At 47.6% G+C, this 22,295-nt stretch overlaps 3 protein-coding genes across 3 annotated transcripts; 1 reads left to right on the top strand and 2 right to left on the bottom strand.

Moving 5' to 3' along the window:
* Positions 1-4,630: 4,630 nt before the first annotated feature.
* Positions 4,631-5,078, bottom strand: PtA15_6A68 (uncharacterized protein; the record flags this gene model as incomplete). The annotated part of the gene is made up of 2 exons (XM_053170421.1): positions 4,631-4,676; positions 4,771-5,078. The coding sequence occupies 2 exons, from the start codon at positions 5,076-5,078 to the stop codon at positions 4,631-4,633; spliced, it is 354 nt and encodes a 117-aa protein (XP_053020995.1).
* Positions 5,079-5,531: 453 nt separating this feature from the next.
* On the top strand, positions 5,532-7,259 carry PtA15_6A67 (uncharacterized protein; the record flags this gene model as incomplete). Its single annotated transcript, XM_053170410.1, has 2 exons — positions 5,532-6,077; positions 6,159-7,259. 2 exons carry the CDS (start codon positions 5,532-5,534, stop codon positions 7,257-7,259), a joined length of 1,647 nt encoding a protein of 548 aa, XP_053020994.1.
* A 5,136-nt stretch (positions 7,260-12,395) lies between these two features.
* PtA15_6A66 (uncharacterized protein) lies at positions 12,396-13,048 on the bottom strand (the record flags this gene model as incomplete). Its single annotated transcript, XM_053170399.1, has 3 exons — positions 12,396-12,451; positions 12,628-12,873; positions 12,946-13,048. The coding sequence occupies 3 exons, from the start codon at positions 13,046-13,048 to the stop codon at positions 12,396-12,398; spliced, it is 405 nt and encodes a 134-aa protein (XP_053020993.1).
* Positions 13,049-22,295: the final 9,247 nt, after the last annotated feature.

Genomic DNA, 22,295 nt, shown 5'->3' with positions numbered 1-22,295 from the left:
AGGCCTTACTCCCAAATACTCCCACTAAAGTGCACAGTACTTGCAAGTAAGTAACCTTCCTGGTAACTATGAATACCTTTCTCTTCTCTTTCTTAGTCCCCTTCGTGATTTGACCATTCCTTTCCCTCTCCCTCTCTTCCTCCCTTCTCTTCATTATGCGCACTGCGCCTGAATAACTTGAAATTGAATATCCAATCAAACTTGATAAATTATTCTTTTCTCCGTGTTTGGTGGTACAACCTGAAAACCACATAGGTTTCCCAGTAAAAAGCCTTGACTAGTTTCCTTTAGTCTAAAAAACTAGGGCTGATTACAGGTTTGCCTGAATCAGACCTTCTTCAGTTTCCTTTGAAGAAGAGGCTAGTGACTCTTTCCTAGCTTATTCACGCTCAACTTTATGTTGAGTTGGAGATCTGTCATTAGTTCTTTTTCATCTCTAGTTGTGTGCTACATACATGTCACAGTCATTTCTCATATTTCACTTTAGTTTCACATTGTCAGGTAGTGTACTGGCGGCAGCAGACGTGGAAGGCTTCCCTTTTCCTCATCCTTCCACCACCATCATCCACTCACCCGTATCGTGTCTGCTGCCTCCAGGTTAGTCATCTTTTCTTTTCTCTTCTAGTGTTTCTTCTTTCTTTTCTTTTCTGTCATGTGCAATACACATCCTTCCACCACCATCATCCACTCACCCGTATCGTGTCTGCTGCCTCCAGCACTTGTCTCGCTTATCACTTTAAGTTGAAAGCGCTCAAAGAAAAACTAAAAGCCTAAATAAAAGTCTAAACTTTCATCTTATTCCTCTTCTACACGTTGTAATACCTTTATATTTGAAATTACAAAATATCGCCCCTTATTTCCTTTGTGTCCGCACGTCACATAAGAGACGCCAGCTCACATTCTAACTGAACATATAAATTGGTTTTGAGCTTGAATGATATGATAGAACCATGGCCAAGAATTCCCAACGTTGGCCCTCCTCGCCCAAGACTATCTGGCTTGCTCGGCAACCTCTGCCAGTGTGGAGAGGTGTTTCTCAGCTGCAGCCAACACTTGTAGCAGCAATCAAGGGAGTCTTGCTGCAAGAACTATTGAGCGATGTGTCAGCTCGCATCAATGGATGGTCCAAGGTGTGAAGCCGGACAAAACTTTTGAGGATGCACAGAACATCATCACCCAGGCCACCGCACAGAAGCAGCGGTGGGCAGATACATTACTTTACGTTACGGCAGTGAAATTGGATAACGTAACATCTTTTTAGTTATCCAAATTGGCCAGTTTGGTAACGTACAAAATTTGGGCAGTAAAGTATAGTAAAGTAACTTTTTCTCAACCTGATTTTTTATGTTTTTGGTGACGTAACTTTTTTGATATGGGGCTTTTTGTAAAGGGGGTTGAGATTATTGAGAAAAAGAGAGAGTTGGTATCGTGTCTCTAGCTTATTGGTTAAGGCTTGCCTCTTTGAGGTTAGTTATGTTCAAAGTTGTGGGTTCAACCCTCACTCTGAACATCTTTTAATTTGGCTTCCTGGCAGCATACTGAGTTTATGTGGTTGTTTAGTGTCAACTTGAGCAAACATCTCGCTCATATTGATAAAAACAACCACAAATCAGGGCCTTTACCAGAAAGTTACACCAAAGTTAACCAAATCTGGGAAAAAATGTAACGTAACTGGTTTTTTTCAAAATAACCAGGGAACGTAACTAGATAAAATGGAGCCCATTTTCTGCAGGAGATATTGTAACTCCAAATTAGATATCTGTAACTAGCAGATAACGTAACTGTAAAGGTTATGTTACCCTCAGAGTTATCCATTTGGAGAACGTATCTGCCCACCGCTGACAGAAGGCCCTTGAGAAACATTGAGTCTTGAAGACCTCAGTGTATAGTTTTTTACATTGACTCCTCATGATTGTATCCAGCAGCTGCCAAACTCTATGTACATCCAAAATAAAATCAAACTTACCTGCCTAAAATAGCAATCCCTGCAAGCCTGTATCTTTATCGTATTGGTATCGCAATGTGATACCAATACAACCAATCCTTTGGATCGGTTTCTCAATACAAGATTGAAGGATTGTATCGAGAAGTCAATATGATCCTGAAAATTTCGATACTCTGTATTGGAAAACTGATCCGATAACCTGGATTGGCCAATACGTGTCTCGTATTGGATTGGTTGCAGCGTTGCTCCCAATCACTATCCAAGGGAATTACAACCAGCGCCAAAGGTAAGCGGTTTAATTAAAACTCAAGGATAGATGACTAAAGAGTTGCTAATGTGATATATAACAGCTCTAGACATTGTCAGAGAAAACCAGACCAAACACACCGAGTCCACTCAAAGAGTTGGGAATACCGGTAAGAGTGTTTGTTCTTAGATTAGGCAGACAGAAACAAAAGGCTAAGAGAAAGACATGCAATACTTCTCCACCGTTTTGCTGTTGCTCAACCAAGTAGAATATAAAAAGGCAAAAGCCTTATCCAAGTAAGAGAGATTGAAGCTCAGATAATAGTCAGCAAAGACAGACGCTGAAATTGTCTCATTCTTCCAGATCATCTTAACCCAAAGAACCATTCACGGTTCCACAAGTTCTCACATTGAGACCAACCTCTATCCATCCTGTTAGATAGTGGTCTTGTGTCTGCTCTTAGGTAAAAAGGAGATTTCACTTCTTTTACTTTGAAACATAATTATAAATACAAAATAAATGAGACTTGAAGACTAATAAGAATAAAAATCTTAGTTCTCTGAATTCTTTCAGAATGTACCACCCAACAAAAGCATGCGGAAATTCAACGGGCGGAGGCAGGTGCGGATCGGGGACCAACACGGGTGCGGGGAACCTGTGTCTAAGCCACAGCCTAGACAGAGATTTAGCTGAGAGTTGGAGCAGGACTGTGGCATATCAAGCACACGGACGGACTGGTAGCGGCGCAGAGTTAGGTGAACTGGGGCAGCAGAAGCGGATGTCATCAGTGGATGACGTTGGGTTGGAAGCGCTGGGTAGAGACTAACTCCGGAGGCTAGTCGCGGGGTGCGGGAGAACAGGCGTTGGAGATTTTCTAGGCTGGGAGGCAATGCAGGTGGAGTTTGTAGTGCGGGAAAGGGGGATGTGGACGACGTTGGGTGGTAATGGAGGACAGCTGGGTGGAGGGAGTGGGGTGATATGGAACCTTAGGGGACGGGTTTTCTTTCACTATTCTATCATTCTACTTACTACTCTTGCGGTACCAACATTGTAGTAGCGGTTTTCTTGTGTGTCAAGTTACGGATTACAAGCGCGCGGAGAGTTTTTAACTACCCTGAAATCATACCTTTGCGGAGTTCTTGCGTGTGGAAGTGGAGCAATTGAACCCTTTGTGGACTAGGTGGATTGTATCAGACTCACGGGGGAGTGCTGAAGAGATTTGTACATTGCGGAGTTTCAGCGTCAACTACCAAACAAGCCCGGAACTGTTCTAGAAGGAAGGCGGACATTCAACTTAAACTGTATGTTCTGCTTTTTATTTGACAGCGGGTGAGGTTGGCTGGGAGCAGAGTTATGAGGGTGGAGGGAGTAAAGGACCGGGGGGCTTTTCTCTCACTTCTTTGTTGATATTATAAATACTATCTCATCTTACAGTATTATTGCAGTTACTACTATACTTGCGGAGCTTTTGCCGGTTACTACATCACAGAGACTTTTTGCCACCCCAAGTCTTACTTACTTGCGGAGTTACACTGTGTGCGAGCAGAGTGGCTGAATCTTGCGTAGACTAGACAAACCATATCAGGCCCCAAGTGGAGCACTGAAGAGGTTTGTACTTTTTGGAAACCCAGTGCCAGTAACCATACAAACCCAGAGTTATCTAGAAAGGAGGCGGAGCACCACTTCTTATCAGGCAACACACTTTTATTTTGACAGTGTGTAGCTTTTGTGTTTTTTTGCCACTATTTATGCCACTATTTATAGCCATAAAATAGCGCAAAAGGGGTGCTCTAACACTAAAAAAAGCGCGCCACGCTCTTTTTTAGCATTTTCAAAGCACCTTTTTTATGTTTTTTTTGGGCGGGGATGGGGGGAGGTAGCTGTTATTCTGTACTTCATGGGGTATTGGGGAAAAAAGAACCACCTAGATTTTGATTCTTTTTCCACCTGAAATTTGGTTTGATACATATGAGACCCATCAATCAGAGTCTGACATGCAGAAAACTCACTGGGTATGGTTATGAATATCCAAGCAAGTATGTGTATGTACATATGAGGCAAGTTGCCTCCAGCGCCTAGTGGCGCCTGCAAGCTCAATTTAGCCGAAGTGCAGCTGTTTATGGCTGCAATACAGCTTTTTGGGAGGGGCACGTAGCGGGTACCTGCTGCGCTGCGCTAAAACAGGCGCTTTTTATCACGCAGCATGGCCTTTCACCATTGTCTCCAATTTCTTTCCTCTCAATATGGTCGGGTCTATTGTTGAGTCAAAGTTGGGACTAGAAAATCAGAGGGTAAATCAAGATTTCACTTTTGTATCATTGCCGACCTCACTTATTTTCTTCTCTAACTCTTCATTGTTATTTGTTTACTACTACTAGCGTTTGGACATAGCTGCAATAAAATGTTGATCTCAAATGACTGCATGAAATTGAGCAAGTCTAAGGCTGGATTAACACTGCTGTTGTTGGAGTTTTTGGTGATTGGCTTGAGGAGTGAAGGGGACAGGAGATGGAAGGGGAGCCAGATCTTCGAGTGCGTCTGCTCAGACTTGCTAATGAGTTTTTCATTCCCAGGGGACTCATCCCCGGCCATCATCCACGCTTTCAAGCTGCGAGGTGGCTGTTTGGACTGGGCGAACTTGAGCCATGTCTTGAGTTCGTGGGGGCTGAGCGGCGGGTGGGCCGAGGGATCGGAGAGCCGGCCGGTTGTGGCCGGGTCGGTGTGCCGGATGATAAGCCGGTCGAGGGCCGGGAGCAGGAGCGGGGCGGCCCGGGCGGCGAATACATTGTGGGCGGGTATCCAGTGGCTGTCGGGCTCGAGCTGCTGGCGCGCTGGTGAGGAGCAGCCGGCGGGGTGGAGGCCGGTGGTGGGATCCGGCGGGTGCATGCTGGCTGCTGGGCGGCCCGGCGGGTGCATTAGAAAGCTTGGAGGTGGTTGCAGTGGGGTGTTGTTTGGGTGCTGCAGTGGGTGGAAGCACTTCATGGGCGTGTTCCGCTGGAGGGATGGTCCTGGAGGGAGAGGCTCTCCTTACAGAGAGAGTGCTCTCATCCAAGACTGGGGTAGATGCTCGGCCCCATGGCAACGCTGGGCCAGCACGCCCTTTTAGCCCGGGCATCCTGATATCACCGGAAGTATTTATGGTACTACCGGGAGCACCACAAATCAATGCAGCCCACCCACCCATGCAGCGCAGACTGACGAGATCCCGTTGTCTTTGTAGATGGCTCAGCAAAGGTTAGGCTGCTCAGACTGTTCTCTGATTATCACCCTTTCATATCAACACCGGGCGGCACATAAAAGTGCAGCCCCCACCCTCCAGCAGCCCCCATCCCAGTCACCATGCACGCCGACCTCGCCAGGCTCCAGGCCATCTTCGCCCAGCCGGAGTCCGTCGCCGGCCTCGAGAAGTTCACCGAGATCGTCTACCGGCCATCGCCGACGATGCTCGCCACCCTCCTCACCCTCTTCGCCCAGGCCGGCCAGCAGCAGCAGCCCGCCACTGCCAGCCAGCTCCACGCCAACCCACTCTTCATCCTCCTCCTCATCAAGCGCATCCTCACCTTCGCAGACCCCATCGCACCCCACCAGCCACCCAGAAACACCCTCAGCCACCACTTCCACCAGCTCTTCCTGCCCATCTTCACCGAACACTTGCACCAATCTAACAGCCCTGCCATCACTAGAAACTTCACCATCTGTATCGCCAAGCTGGCCTCCAGATTACTGCCCCTCTCCTTCCAGGCTAACAGTAGCACCGGAGACCCTCTCGCCGCCCTCCTACTCCACGACCCACTCCAGCACCCCGCCCATCTCGTCGCCGTCAGAGATATCGTAACCAAGCTTCAGAAATCCAACTCCATCAATTCAGCCTATCTTCTCCACCAGGTACATATCCAACACACTCCCTAGCACCACCCCCTTCCGCTCGACTGACCACCTCCTTTCTGTTTTGTGCACTGCTTGCAGGTCACCCAGAAACACCTCCAGAGTCTCCTGCTCGTCTACCAGCACCTCACCACGGCCATCCAGGACATCTGGACCGGCAGTGCGGATCAGAGGGTGGCTGAGGAAGAGAAGCAGCAGAAGTACGCGCGCGGCCACGCGTCGCTGCACGTGCTGCTGAAGATCCTCAGGACCGTCGTGCCCTCGCTCGTCGAGCTCGGCCAGCAGGCCGTCTTCGCCCAATACACGCCCGCCCTCCTGGCCGACTTCCAAGCCGCCCTGGACATCCAGCTCGCCCAGCCTCTCCCCCTGTCCCGCGCGCTGCCCGCCTACGGAACACTCTTCCTCCTCCTCCAGCCCCATCTCCCCCCGGAGATCTCCGACCAGCTGCTGGCCACTTACCTCAAGATCCTCAAGTTGGCAGCCCACTCCCTCATCCCCGCCTCCTCCCCCGACCATCGCCTGCTCTGCGCGCTCCATCCGATCCTCGTCCAGGCGCTCAAGCTGCTCAACAGCGCCGCCAATCCCTGGAACTGCTACTGCGTCCCAGGCACGGACCCGACCTCATCGACTAGGAGCCTCTTGGACGGGCTGGGCGCCGAGGAGGCCGCACGCTTGGTTACAATCGTCCAGCCGTTCGTCGCGCTCGACTTGCGCGCCATCGTTGGCGAAGGCGACGAGCCCGTGTGGCACCCTTCCTCTTCTTCTTCCTCTGAAGACGAGGACGACGACGGTAAGGTGTATGAGGACGGAGAAGATGGTGAGGATGAGGAGGAGGGCGACGGGAGTGGGGAAGACACGCAGTCGTTGGAGATGGAGATAGAAGTCGAAGAGCTCAACACCCCCGCCGGCGGCCAATCGATCAACCTCCCTCTCAGCGAGGGCGACGACCATCTCAGCTGGCCCGACCCACACACCGCACCCGCCCTGCTTGCCGAGAAAGCGCGATCCTTAGTCTACCTGGACCAGCCTCACAGTGCACCGCCCGCCGCGACCCCCGCGTTCGGCCACCAATGGCACCGGCTCCCTCCATCGGACGCATGTCGGGCGAGGAAGAAGGACCTGTTGCAGCGCGAGGCCAAGGCTTTGCTTGCCGCGCTGAAGGCCTCAATCCCCGACGCGTGATCCGCGGCCTGGCCTGTCCCTAAAAGAAATGGAACAACTGAGATATTTTATTCCAGTTAGAATCTTGTAACTACAATGAGAGGATCAGACAATAATAATGAACTATTAATGATCTTCACCCGAGAGCAGTCCGAGACGGAACTATTGTAGACACAAAGATTCTTTTCTAGGCTTATCACACTTGTCTTCTTAACTCTGGTTCTTCTGAAGAACCAGAGTTAAGAAGACAGAATCTTCAGTATACTTTTCTGTTCTCTCTAAGCTTACTGATGCCAGATGAGGATTAGCGTAGCAGCTTAATATTTGTCCTGGCAGTAAGGCTGATGAGAAACCTGATCTGCACTGGGTGCGCTTTCAGTGATCCTGTCTAGGAGCGAGTTCAATGTCTTGGGACTGAGTCGGTCGGCGAGGTTTCTGTGATAGGACAAGATCTGATCAGTATAACTGTCATCTCAAGTCTTCTCCCTCTGGTGCATACTCAAGTCTTTTCTAAACCTTGTGCCTTGACCATAATGGTTCTTGCTTCTGTTCCCAAACAAGTGATACACTTGTCAGCTGGGTCTTTGATTTAGGTCTGGACTGCGGAAGGGCTTACCTTTTGTCACAGCTGAATTCAGCCTTGCAAGCTGTTGCTGTGGGTCTGGGTGGTCTGGGAAGCGCGCTAGCTTTTGCTGCGGGTCTGGGTGGTCTGGGAACCGCGCTAGCTTTCACTGCGGGTCTGGGTGGTCTGGGAACCGCGCTAGCTTTCACTGCGGGTCTGGGTGGTCTGGGAACCGCGCCAGCTTTTGCTGCGGGTCTGGGTGGTCTGGGTCTGTTCGGTCTGTATTCCTACAGTCCCCTATCTCTCTCTCTCGCTCGGCCCCCAACAATATGACACCCTCTTGCTCACAGCTGGATCCCTCAGACCATCCGCACCGGGCGCTAAGTTAGCCTGGATTAGGGCACTTAGTTCGACCCCGCACCCGCATTGGGTTGGATCAACCGGGAATCAACTTGACCTAGAGCTCTGTTTGGAGCTAGTGGGGTCTAAATGTAGACCCCACTAATCCTGAGACTAATCTCAAATTGAAGATGCATCATGCTTGTAAGCATGAACTTGATGTGTTTAGGTGCCAAACACATAACACATAGGCACCTAAACACATAACCTCCAATAGCTTGGACCTGCTAATCCCCACCCATATGGATGGCCAATTGGGATAGCCTGTTTCAATTGTAATCCAAGCTAGTTGAGCCCAGGCTAATCTAGCAACGGATGCGGATGCTCTCATTGTCTTCTTGTCTTTCTCACGCACCTCAATGGCTGCTATCTTGTCTTAACCAAAACACACTTCTTCCCTCTTGTCTCCTATGCTCATCTACTACTTATATATATACCTACTTTTATGTCCTGATTGTTGTGCTCTCCACTTTACCCCCGCTCTTAACCAACTGTAAATGATGACCTCTTCTTTGTGTGCTTCTAGAGAGTATCTGTGTCTTGCTCATAATGATCATCTCTCTCCCCCTCTCTGTGTGATTTGTTCCCTGGGTGTAGGATGTGGATAGATGTTTTATGCAGCTTCTTGGTACCAACTGTAATCAGGTGGCCATGTATGGGCGCCCTTGGACACCTCTTGAATGTCAATCTCTTATAGGAGAGTGTTGTGCCCCGCCTGGCTCCTTGTCAATAGTGGCAGCTCCTTGCAGTCATTGATCAAAGCCTCTCGCCAAGAGCCCCATGGACAAGCCACCCCCGCAGGCTCTCAAATCTTCCTTGCAGGCGGGAGGTCTGTGGGCGGGTGGCAGTCGACAAGGCTGCAGCTGCTGAGTTTGGGCAGCATTGCGCCTGATGACTTGCTGGGCAGGGGCACGCTGCTTGCCAAACGGCCCTGGCAGGCTCCCAGCAAGTTGGATCACTTCAAGAAAAACTCTAGAAACTGCTTGCAGTTGAGATGCAGCAAACTTCAATCAAGCTTCAGCTCAAGCTGGAGTCAAGCACCCAAATTCTGTGCTTGTGCACCTTGAGTGTGTACCTTGTTCAGCATCTCAATGTTGAACATGCTGGAGTGCTCAATGCTCATGCAGTAGGCTGAGGCAAATGAGAATCTCCCTGAGCACCCTTTCATTTTCTTTTATTAAACACTCCATGCACCATTGAATCTAGCCAGAATAAAATAAAAAGGGTATGTACACATGAAAGGGATATGTACAGATAAAGAAATATGTACACATGAAAGGGGAATTTGAGGAGGTGTATTAACACATAAAAGGGATATATGCACATGATGAAAGGGGTATGTATGCATGGAAGGGGTATTTATGCATGAAAGGGGTATGTGCAGTAAGGGGTATTTGCACATGAAAGGGATATGTAAACATCAGAGGGGTATGCAAACCTGAATGATAAAAGGGGTACTAAAAGGGACCTAAAAAACTCAAAGGGGACATGTAAACATGAAAGAGTCATGAACAAATGATGAATGGGGTATTTGCACATTGTGAAAGGGATAAATGCACATGAAAGGGATATACACACCTGAAAGGTGTATGTGCACATAAAGGGCTATGTACACATTATGAACGGGGTGAATGCATACAAAAGGGATATATGCACATGAAAGGGGTATGTGCACATGAAAGGGGTATGTGCACATGAAAGGGGAATTTGCACAGGTATCAACTGATGTACTTAGTTTTTTGTGCCTTAGACTCACTCTTGCATAAATTAGACAATGTGCATGGAATCACCAAGTGCTTGATTCTTGCATGAGGCACAGCTTGCCTTGAGCTCTTGCATCTCAACTGCAAGCAGTTTCTAGAGTTTTTCTTGCAGTGGATGTACACCTGTCTTCCAGGACTGCAAAGCCAGGGTGCACCAAATTACTGGAGGATCCCTGCTTGGTACCCATCAAGCTTTACAAACCTGGACATTCTAAGCCTTTTATCATTTTGGCTTCCCTGGTCCATCCAGAGGTAAATTGGCTGATGTTTAAGTGGACCGGGCTCAGTTGGCCATTTCACCGACTGCAATCACCACCACTTGCATCCATTGAGGATGCTGCTACCATGCAAATCAAGCTTAGCTAAGCCTTTCCTTTGGAGGCCCGAGCTTCACCAAGCCTCTCTAAGGAGGTGCAAATACAAACACGGGAGGGACTTGTGTTAAGCTTGCATGCAAATTCTCTTTCTGAAGTCGCACTGTTGGCAGCACGTCACCTTGCCCTCACATTTTCTCCCTCTGAGATACTTCCCCAGGTGACAATTTTGTCCCCAATCAACCAAACCATTTCTCCCTGCCTTTGCGGGGGGGGGGGGCTTGCAGTTGTCTACGCTTTGCAGCCCATTTCTCTGTTGAACTTAAAGTAGTTCATCTTATTATTCTTAACTTTCAAGCTGTGTGATCTTATACATAAGTATTGTAACTGTTATGTAGTGCCCCAGAGTTGTCCCCAAGACCTAGTTGATCTCATAAAGTCCGTGTGTCATGTATTCCGCTCTTTCCTTAATCAACTATTGTTTCATCAAAGCTCAACTCATCATCACTAACAATCTCTTCATCAATCAGGTCGTTCTTCTTAGGTTAGAATTATCATGTATCTTATCACTTTATTACTCTCTTCTTGTTCAGTTTAGTGATAGCTGTTGTTGTTGTTGTAAGTTGTATTGTGTAGATACTCATAACACTACTTCCTTAAAAATGTGTATAAGAAATACAATCATCTATTGTTTCATCAAAGCTCAACTCAACATCACTAACAATCTCTTCATCAATCAGGTTAGTGATTGCTGTTGTTGTAATATTTTGTATTTTGTATATACTCATATCACTACTTCCTTAAAGGTTAGTGATGTCAGGTTGTGGTTCTGCTACTCTGAGCTTTATCATAGGGGCAGGCTAAATCCACACCAAAAAATTACTTCATCCACTCCAAAAATGGAGTGAACAGTATTCCACTCCAGCTTTCATTGGATTGAACCATAGTCTACTCCAAATTTTGTTGGAGTGAACAAAATTAAACTCCAAAAATATTTTTTCAAGGGAGAATTTTTCAATTTTTTGGAGTGCACAGATGTTTACTCCAAATTTATTGGAGTGGATTAAGGCTTCTCAAATTTAAAAAAAATGCAATTTGGAATCTGAATGATTGAAACTTGTAACCTTGAAAAATGTATATTCCACGTTCTTGGGATGGAGTACCAGGAAAACTTTACAGCAGTAGTATGCAGGTTACATGAATCAACCTAATTGAATCCCCCCAAATTTATTTCTGGTGAAGGTTGTAGTCATTGTAGAAACTGAAAGAATTGTACATACATCATTTTTGATGTATTTTAAATACACATATGATGCTGACATAAGGTTTCATTCCTTTTTGAGAACCCTGAATTCTTTCACTAGAATATTGTGGAAAACCACTCCAATAAATTTGGAGTGAACGTCTGTGCACTCCAAAATAATGAATCATTTTACTTTGGAAAAAATATTTTTGGAGTGGAATTGGGTTCACTCCAAAATTTTTGGAGTGCATCATGGGTACACTCCAAAAAACAGGCTTTTTTGGTTTTGGTCATTGTAGAAACTGAAAGAATTGTACATACATCATTTTTGATGTATTTTAAATACACACTAGAGGCCAAAGCGGCTACGCCGCTGCAGGGTGTAAGCCCCCCCCCCCCACTCCATTTACCCTGGCAAGCCCCCGGCCCCGCCTTCCCCCACAGACAGCAAGTATCCCACTCAATTTGTGTGGGCCCTTTCATGAAATTTCAGAAGACTGGTAGTGAGCAAAGGTCTGAATGATGGGGCTGAGGAATGAAGCAAACAGGGAAACTAAGCATCTATGAAGTGCTCAAATAAGCTCCTGTCCTCTTGTTGACTAAAATTGGTGATTCTGTGTGGTATTACAGTATTACTATGGGTTATTTCTGATGCAGAGGGTCTGGATAATATGCCTCTTCTCTAAAAATCTCCCATTCTGTTGAGATATGCTACTTAGAATATCCTCATGTGAGCTGTGCTTTAGAATGGCAATTGAATTATCAAAACTGATGTGTTGTTTCAATTTTCAAACTCTGTATGTACATTCAATTCATTATATTTTGATTATTGTTAACAGTTAACCTCTCAATGTCATGGACTGGGTTTTTTTGCTCTCATTGGTTGGCAGGTTTGTGGCTGAAGAAGAAGTTCAACAAGCCTTGCTTGCTATCTTGAGACCAATAAATTGTTCAGGACATTATGAGCAAGTGCAATATGTTTTTGACATTGGGTAGGAAATATAACCTTTGCTTATCCAGGAAGCAAGGGAAACAACAGTGGAAATTCAAATCTAACCATCCTTCTGAAAAAGAAGCACATCACAACAATTTGTTTTGGAATGTATACCGGAGGCACCTGGCGTATCCGGGCCAGCAGGGCAATGGAGGTTGAGCTGAGTGAGATGGAAGGCGCCAAGGAAGTCCCTGATGGAGAGGCCGGAGTCGGCCATAGTGAGGGCCTCGATGAGCCGAACAAGCACGTGGCCGTTGCGGATGGAGCCCAAGAAGTCCGAGGCGGTGGCCGACTTGCGGGCCCTGATCTTGTTGTTGATCCAGCCAAGCAGGTCCCGGTTGGATGCCAAGAGCTCTTTGGCTGCACACACCAGCACAACGTTAGGTGGGCCTAACATAACCAGCAAGAGAGAGAGAGAGAGACTTACGAGACTCGGCACCCGCTTTGGAGGGCGACGGGCGCTGCGTGCTTCGTCAAGGCCTCTACTCGGCGCAGAGCTGAAGATCGTTGAGGTTATGATTGCCCGGGGACCCATTGGGGCTCTTGGCGGTGGGGGCAAGCCAATGAGCGGGGGACTGCAAGCCCATCAACACAGCCGCGTCTTTCTCCGACAAGACGTCCGGGTTGGCCGCCAGCCTTGCTTTCTGGTCACGTGCCCAAGAAATGGACGGGGATAACAGCCAAGGTGAAGCTGTTTGTACCTGATAGGAGGGATAGGGGCGTGGAGTGATGAGGAGCAGTGCTATGTGTGGGGTGCAGAGGGCAGGCGGTGAATGTGACACACCTGAGTTAGTTCCGGTAATCGCTGAGTGGCCACAGTGCGGATGGAAACAAGAGCGTGGGGGATGGCGACGAGCTCGTGGCGGATGGCAACAAGTCTGTGGCAGATGGCGACGAGCCCGTGGCGGGTGGTGTGGGGCAATGGTCAGGATATTGTTGGGCGGCAAACATGACTGTGCTTATTTAAAAGGGGGAGGGGTTGGCAGCGGATTGTCCCCCCAGGGGCTCCGGTTTTGTCCTACCCCCTCCCTGGGAGCCCACTAATCACTTGATTAGGGCCTTCCTGGACTACTCTAACAACCGGCCCACTTTTGCTTGTTGCTGCCGCACAGCTGGAGGGTCATCCATAGGGCCTTCGGGCCTTTGGGGATTTCAACATGTATCGTGAGATTTGTGGGCTGTTTGTGCCATTTTGTGAGAAAAAAACACCCCAAAACTTATATCCAGAGGTCTAGGATTGTGTGGATTTAAGAAAGTGGGATATGATGCTGACATAAGGTTTTGTTCCTCTTTGAGAACCTTGAATTCTTTCACTAGAATATTGTGGAAAACCACTCCAATAAATTTGGAGTGAACGTCTGTGCACTCCAAAAAAATGAATCATTTTACTTTGGAAAAAATATTTTTGGAGTGGAATTGGGTTCACTCCAAAATTTTTGGAGTGCATCATGGGTAAACTCCAAAAAACTGGCTTTTTTGTAGTGGAATTGGGTTCACTCCAAAATTTTTGGAGTGCATCATGGGTACACTCCAAAAAACAGGCTTTTTTGGAGTGTAATTTTGTTCACTCCAACAAAATTTGGAGTAGACTATGGTTCACTCCAATGAAAGTTGGAGTAGACTACTTTCAACAGTGAAACAGATGCAATACAATGCAACATTGCACATTTATTGGTATCACATCATTGGGGCAATGCACCATATTGCTAATCTGCTGTATTGCATCGCAAAACCAATGCATCACATTTACATTGCATTGCTTGATCAACACAGCGGGTGAGAAAACCTTGCATCGCATTGTAGAGACAATGCAATGCAATGCGGGAAATATATGCGGAGATATTATTAGCATATTTCATTTTGCCTTTGTATTAGCATTCATATAGCTATAGTCCCACACAGTAGTCCGCAGCATTGTCCTGAAACCTAGAATGTACTTACTTAAACTAGATTCCTCCTCAGTAACTGTTTCCTCATTCATCTATTGTTTCAAGACCCGTTCGCCCTGCTCACTCAAGACTACAACCTTTTAGGTCCGTTTCCTAGTTTCACTTCATCTCATCTGATTCATATTGTTCTCATACTTTCTACTATTAGGTTTGTCTTTTTGCTCTTGTCGCCGCCGCTGTCCGCTGTCCGCTTGCTTGCTCACGAGCTCCTCAAACTCCAAAGGTTAGTATAGAGAAATCCATTCATCTATTGTTTCAAGACCCGTTCACCCTGCTCACTCAAGACTACAACCTTTTAGGTTTGTCTTGTTGCTCTTGTCGCCGCCGCTGTCCGCTGTCCGCTTGCTTGCTCACAAGCTCCTCAAACTCCAAAGGTTTGTCTTGTTGCTCTTGTCGCCGCCGCTGTCCGCTGTCCGCTTGCTTGCTCACGAGCTCCTCAAACTCCAAAGGTTTGTCTTGTTGCTCTTGTTGCCGCCGCTGTCCGCTGTCCGCTTGCTTGCTCACGAGCTCCTCAAACTCCAAAGACTTTTTGTCCAATAGGTTATGAGCTCAGTTGGCTACTAAAAGCCCTGGAAACCTCTTTATATCGCAAGCGCATCCCAAAAAAACTCTTCGTCATGTCAGACTCAACTTCAGCTCAACTTCCCATCCTTAAACATGACAATTACAAACGATGGAAGTCTCAAGTTGAAGCCTACTGCATGGAGATCAATATCAACGAATATCTTGAAAAAGATAAGGCCGCGACAGCTACAACGCCAGAGACCGCTGAGCTCTGGAAGGACAAGAAGAAGAAGGCGGCTGGTATCCTTCGTTGTTACCTTAGTGAGGACATCAAATGTAAACTGGTGACCAAAGAGAACAAAAATCAACCTCACAAGCTATGGTCCGATCTTCAAAAACATTTTGAATCAAGCTCCTCTCAAAACCAAGCCAAAACTTATCAAAAATTTCTCAAAATTGGGTTCAAATCAACTCTCTCTGACTTCATAACTCAGGTGGACAGCGGGATCGCCGCTATGCAAGCGGTTGGAATCAAGATTGCGGTTCCAAAACCAGGCGAACCTGATATCAGTGAAAACCTTCTGTCCGAGCAAATCGTCAGCTTTCTTCCATCTTGGTTTGATGTCACCAAAGATATTCTCTTTGAGAAACGACCCTTAACAATCCGAACAGTCAAGGATCAGCTTGAATCTAAAAGTCACGACAACGAAGTCGAAATCAAAACCAAATTGGCTCACAAAGCAACCACTTCATCCAACAATGCATTTTGTGACGACGGCAAGCACAACCCCAACACTAGACACTCCAAATCCAAGTGCTATCAGCTTCATCCTGAACTGGCCCCTGACTCATGGAAGGAGAAACAGAAGCGCAATGCAAAGACAGCCATCACCACTCAAGAGGACGACTCACGAAGTGTAAACAGTCAACATGGCGTCTACCTGGCCATTGGTAAAGCGTTCATTTCCACAAGAGAAGATCGTAATTACATTCTTCTGGACAGTGGTTGCTCTGACCACATGTTTCCCAAGCGGTCTCACTTCATCGATTACGCTCCCATGAAATCCTTGGTTGAAATCGCAGATGGTCAAACAGTTCCAATTATTGGCTCAGGTTTCATTCAGCTCAAGAATCATCTCGGCCAAGTACACAGCATCAAAGCCCTCCACGTCCCAAAGCTCTCTCATCCTCTCGTCAGCTTCGGTCGTCTCTTTCTGAAGAACTGCAACTTCGTGCAAAAAGGACCTGAAGAATTTTCAATTGTTGACGTTTCGAAGAACTCTTGTCTCTTCAATGGGACGGTTCAAGGAAAGCTATTCTCCATTCAAGCCAAAATCATCAAGGCCCCTTTTGGCAGCAATCATGTTATGTGATGTTGTGCACTTACCTAATGTGATGCACATCACTCTTGAATTTCATATCTTTCAACATAACACAAGTGTTTGGCTGCCACTCGCGTCATACAGCTTGCCTACATAACAAGCTCCATGGCCGGTAAATACCGGCCATTGAGCGTACATACCGGCAAGGCCAATTGAGTGTTTAACTCCTCTCGACGATGGCCGGTACACGGTCATCAAAGGGAATACAGAGTCCCTTTTGGGGAACACATAGTCCCATTGATGACCATCGGTCATCAATGGGAGTACATGGTCCCTTGGATGACCAATGGTCATCGAGGAGAATCTGTACACAGTCCCTTCGATGACCAATGGTCATCGAGGAGAATACATAGTCCCTTCGATGACCAATGGTCATCAATGGCCGATTGTGTTGGATTGGTCATCAATCTCAATGACCGTTTCCATTGATTGGAGTGTGTACTCCGCTTGGTGACCAGTAAAAAGTCTGTACCGGCCATTGAGGTGAGTAACAGAGGTGGAGTTGGTCGTGTGTTGTGTAAGGGTGCCGATATCACCCCAAATACACCCCCAGGGGTACTATATCGGAAATGGCGGGGATGATGAGGAGTGATGAGGAAACTTGTGATGACCCTCATAACTCCTCAAATCTGCCAAACATGCGAGTGATACAATATGGGCCTCGGTGAGGCCCGGTTATAGAAAAGCAGTGGTTATTACATAACATCACTGCTGCCAAACGGGGCCCAAGCCATTGGGTCAGTTTTCATCAATCTTGTGCATGAAGACTGCTCTTGTTGACTCAGCATCTATCCACAGGCGCGCCGGTCATCCAAGCTCCGAAGCTCTCATGAAGATGTTTGGAATTGATTATCCCACGGTAAACTGCAAATCATGTCGTATTTCCAAATCTCATTGTCTTCCTTTTTCGAGTACTCTGCCACAGCCCAAAGTAATAGAGCCTGACAGTGCGAGAATGTATTTCGAGTGAGAATGAACAGAGAGAATACAATAAGAAAAATACAACAACAGGAGAAACACAAGCTCTATATATACATGCTATTATGTAGTATGTATGTAATAGGGCACAGCTGTCTAGTCGAGGAAACATGGGATAATCCCATGTCTATAGTAAGTCATGACATTATGACTTACGCCAACACTGTAGGATGTAACGTAATGGTACATTACGTAACTGACTACAACACCCCCCCACTCGACTAGACCGCTCTGAGAGCCACCCGGACTTGATATTGGTGAGTCACAGCCAGCAAGTTCTTTGTAAATAAATCAGCAAACTGGTTTTTTGTGTCGACCCATGTAAGGGTCACTTGCTTCCAAAAAAGCGCTTGGTTCGTGATATAGAACTCGCGATCCGTGTGCCTAGTACGTTTGTTAGATGCTTTGTCCAAACATATCTTGACAGCCGCCTGGTTGTCGCAGAATAGGTGACCGGTAGTTTCTGATCCGGTCATATCGGATAAAAGATGGCGGATCCATAGGAGTTGTTTCGTGCCGTGACCCAAAGCCATATATTCGGCATGCGCGGTATGGACTCCTGTCGGGTCTGAGCCGTGGCAGTCGGTTGAGGGGATGGTGCTGAGTGCTGCCCTCGTCGGTGGTCCTACAAAAATATTGGGAATAGTCGAACAGAAGTGATAGCGGTTGGGGGGGGGATTTGTTTGAGAGGGAACGAGGGGATGGAATACCCTTGGCGGTTTGGTTGGATGGAAAAACTCAGAAAAGAAACTCAGAGGGAAGCCGGCGCGGTCGTCGGAAACTCGGATAGTGCTCAAAAGAAATAAACTCAGGAAGCTTGGGTACTCAAAACTAAAAAAAGATACGGAGATGGATCGACATGATCCGGGATCAATAAACTCTCAAAACTGTGATGATATCTTTCTGGGGGTGAAGAGAGTACCATGCGGATCCTTCCTCCAAGTTCGGCTGAACTTGAGTTCCAGATCCGTGACAGACTGCGACAGACCGCGCGACAGGCCCTCGTGCCCGCCGCGCGCGCTCGTACAACCAAGAGAAGAGAGACGGGAGCAAGGAAACAAAAACCAACAAACAAAAGAAACAACAACTCAAACAAAAGCCAACCCACCCTAAGATGCCCGAAAGAAAAGGTCTGGGAAAACAGAAAAAGGAACCACCAGGGAGAATAAAGAAAACAAAGAAAGGAAAATGGAAGAAAAATTAAAGAAGAGGAAACAAAACAAGAAAGGGGAAAACAAAACATGAGGAATGGAGAGGATGGCATAAAAGAAAAGGAGGAAGAAGGAAAAGATCCAGAGAGGGGCGGGGGGGGGGGGGTAAACTGAGATTCTTAAGGCTGTCGACGGTCTTGATCCTGAGTGCGCGCTAGAACTCCACAGCGGTAGAAGACGCAATGGTAGCTAGACAACGGGCTACCCAGTGGATGGCACATCCGTGAAATAAGATCAGGATTCCGTAGTTGGAGCGGGAGAATTCTCCCCCCCAGTTGGCATCCGCAAAGCACACAAGCCGTGGAGAGGAGGGATCCGGTTTAAGCAGTAACTTCTGATCCCTCGTTGCCGCAACATAGTTCACAAGGTGATGAAGACACTTCCAGTGTTCAGTACCCGGACATTTTGAAAAACGGGACAAGAAATTCACTCCGAACGTGATATCTGGCCGAGATCCGGCAGAGAGATAGCTTAAGAAACCCAGAATAGATAGATACTTAGACGGGTCCAAACCCGGGGCATCACTGCAAGACAGCGGCAAATTCCCTACCGGAAGGGGAGTCTTAGTATGACTCGCGCCATCCCAGTGGAGCGACAGAAGTTTTGACACAAGCTTAGGTTGATGCAGGCTAAAACCTTTCCGATCCCGCGCCACTTGTAAACCAACAATATCCAATAATGAAGAAGACCATTTAATTTCTAGACAATCCAACAGGGCTGACTCCAGGTCCCTCAGAATTTGAGTAGAGGAACCCGTGACAATACCATCGTCCACATATATCCCAATGACCGATGGACCGTCACGTTTGCGGAGCACGTAAACGCTGCTGTTGAACTGGGAAGCTTCATATCCAAGACGGCTAAGAGTGGCCGACAGGTGTTGCCACCAGCATTGTGCTGCCTGGCGGGTTCCATAGAGGGCCTTGTGTAATAAACAGGCATGACCAGGCTCGACGTCCAAGCCTTCTGGAGCAGCGACCCATCCCTCCTCATTGATCGGGGAGTTAAGATATGCTGCAACGAAGTCAAAAGTATGGACCGGCCAGTTATTCATGGCCGCAATAGACAAAACCAGGCGCATAGACACAAAAGTAGCCGTGGGTGCAAACGTTCCATTGAAGTGTTCACCCTGCACCTGCGCAAAACCTTTCGCTACGTAGCGAGCCTTGAAACAAGTCACTACACCGGCGGACGACAACTTTCGCGCAAAAACCCATTTCGCACAAAGGATTTTTGTGCCCTTTGGGACAGGGCGTATTGACCAGACTTCTAGGCGACGCAGATTAGCCAATTCTTCACTGATGGCTTCAAGCCATTTCTTGCTATCCACATCTTTAACGGCTTGTTTGTATGTGGTAGGTACAGACGCATCCAGTATTTCCGGAATGATGTTACAGAAAATTTCCACCATCTCATCTTGAGACTGCACTAGTTCCTCATCCTCGAAACTGCCCAATTGCAATATAAGAGAATTGGCAAATGAGAATGTGGGAGAAGATGAGATAGAACTTGGGAAGTCGGGAAAAGTCGCAATAGCTGAGTGAACGTAAGACCCAAGATCAGGGATCCAAAACCCCCAACCTTTTGAGTCCGGAAGATAAAACACCACATAACCTTTTAAGGCGCGGTTGTCCAATTTGCGCCGTTTCTCTGCTGGTACGTGGACAAAAGCCAACGAACCAAACGGACGTAGCCGGTCAACGTTTGGTTTAATGCCGAACATCTTCTCAAAAGGTGTCAACTCTCCACTAGCTGCGTCGGGAATACGGTTTAGAGTATAACAAGCCCACACGAAAGCCAGACCCCAAAATTCCTGGGGGAGAGTACTGTCCAAAAGGATGGTACGGCCCATGTCTTGGAGAGTTCGATTGAAACGCTCGATGGTCCCATTTTGATAGTGATGGTACGCAACGGATCGTTTGGTGGTGATACCCTTTGCGGCCAGAAAATCGGCAAGAACCTTACTGTTGAACTCTCCACCATTGTTGGAGCGGAGAATCTTCAAACAACGCCCAGTGCGACGCTTGAGTCGTAAAATGGTGTCCTGGAGGACATTACAAGCCTCACTTTTCTTTACAAGTACTTTCACTTCAGCGTACCCGGAGCCAATATCGCGGAGTGTTAGTACGTATAGGCCACCCCCAAGTGCCGGAAGTTTGAAAGGTCCTACGAGATCGACATTCCAGGCATCCATTGGTTGAAAATCCCGACGATCAGAAGTTAAAGTGTTTCTGTTAACACTTTTAGATATCATACACAAGGGACATTGAATTTCCCCTTGGGGAAGGGACTTTGGAAGGCCCAAAGCCACGCCGAGCGCCATCATCCTACGGATAGTCCTAAGGCTTGCGTGACCAAAACGCCTATGAACATGAAGTAGCTGAGATTCATTGGCAGTCAGGTGCGGCATCTCAAAAGGCCAAGATGTTGCGACCGGGACTGAGTATTCAAAAGGAACGTAATCTTTTTTCATGGCCACAGCGGATACATCAACAGTTGGTACAGGCGAGATGACAGGACAAACTTGCGGCGAAACAGATGATGCAAAAACAGGACGGGAAACAGGCATAGGATAGGTAACGACAGTGGATGGACATGGGACAACAGGGCTGGGTGCGGTGACAACAGAAGTAACAGGCATAGTTGTAGGCTGAGAAGAAGGAACAAAAGAGTGTGAAGGAGCTGGAAGTTCCCACTTCCTGGAAGTTGGGTTGAGAGTCGAGCGCGTCCAAAAATGACGTCCATGAGAGATGTAAAAGGAATCAGCTTGAAATGAAAGTGAAAATCCAGCCAACCGTAAAGCAGCCGGTGAGATGAGCATGTGCGCCGCATGAGGACAATAGAGCACGTCGTTAATCAGTGTAGGGGTTGAAGTTGCACCCCGGAACGTCAGTGTTCCCTTGGCTGTAATGAAACAAGGTGGCCTATCAGTGGCTACACGGAGTGGGACGGGCTTGCTTAGCAACACAAAATTGGTGAGTGCTAACCTGTCACCAGTCAGGTGATGGGTAGCTCCGGTATCAAAAATAGCGGGGGACGCGGCGTAAGGGGCAGGAGAAGCGGCCGAGAATGATAAATTGCCGAATGACAGCTCAGCTGGACCAAATTCGCAGTCCATAGTGTTCATTTTGGGTGCTGGTTGCATGTGAAACATAGGAGGAGCATCTTGAGGGACCGCGAACATTTGAGGGGCGGGTTGCATCATGAAAATTTGAGTGGCGTCTTGTGGCATAGCGTAGAACTGCGGTGCCGCCTGCGTATTTGGCACTTGAGGTGCGTCTTGAGGAATTTCCGCAGAGGACTCGTGAGCCGCTGGTCGAGGTTGGGAACCCTGAGGATAAACCGGTCTAGCGACATTTGCCGGTCGGAGCACATTGCCATTGGTAGGCATTGGTTGATAAAACTGCTGGAAAACGTAACCGGGTACTGGAGGGGCCAGAATAGGATAGTAAGCTTGGTATTGAGGCGTTTGAACGTGATTTCTTGCTTGTTGATTTGCTGGTACCGTTTTCTGAACGGTGTCGGCGGAAACAGGACAAGCCCCAATGAGATGGCCACCAGATCCAGAACGAAAACAGTTGCGGGGTTGGGATGTTGCTTGTTTGTACTTCCCAGGACGTCCCGCCAGAGTATAGACGTTATCAGGGTGACTTTCTATTGAGTTATTCCGAGCCGGTGCTTGTGGCGCTTCAGCCTCAAAAATCAACGGGGGGACAGAGCCACGATGGGTTGCTTCTCGTCCCCGAACCTTCTCTTGG

Source organism: Puccinia triticina, chromosome 6A (genome assembly GCF_026914185.1).
Source record: "Puccinia triticina chromosome 6A, complete sequence".
Classification (NCBI taxonomy): Eukaryota; Fungi; Basidiomycota; class Pucciniomycetes; order Pucciniales; family Pucciniaceae; genus Puccinia; species Puccinia triticina.
Note: the sequence above shows the minus strand (reverse complement) of the source record. Positions and strands in the feature narration are given on the sequence as shown.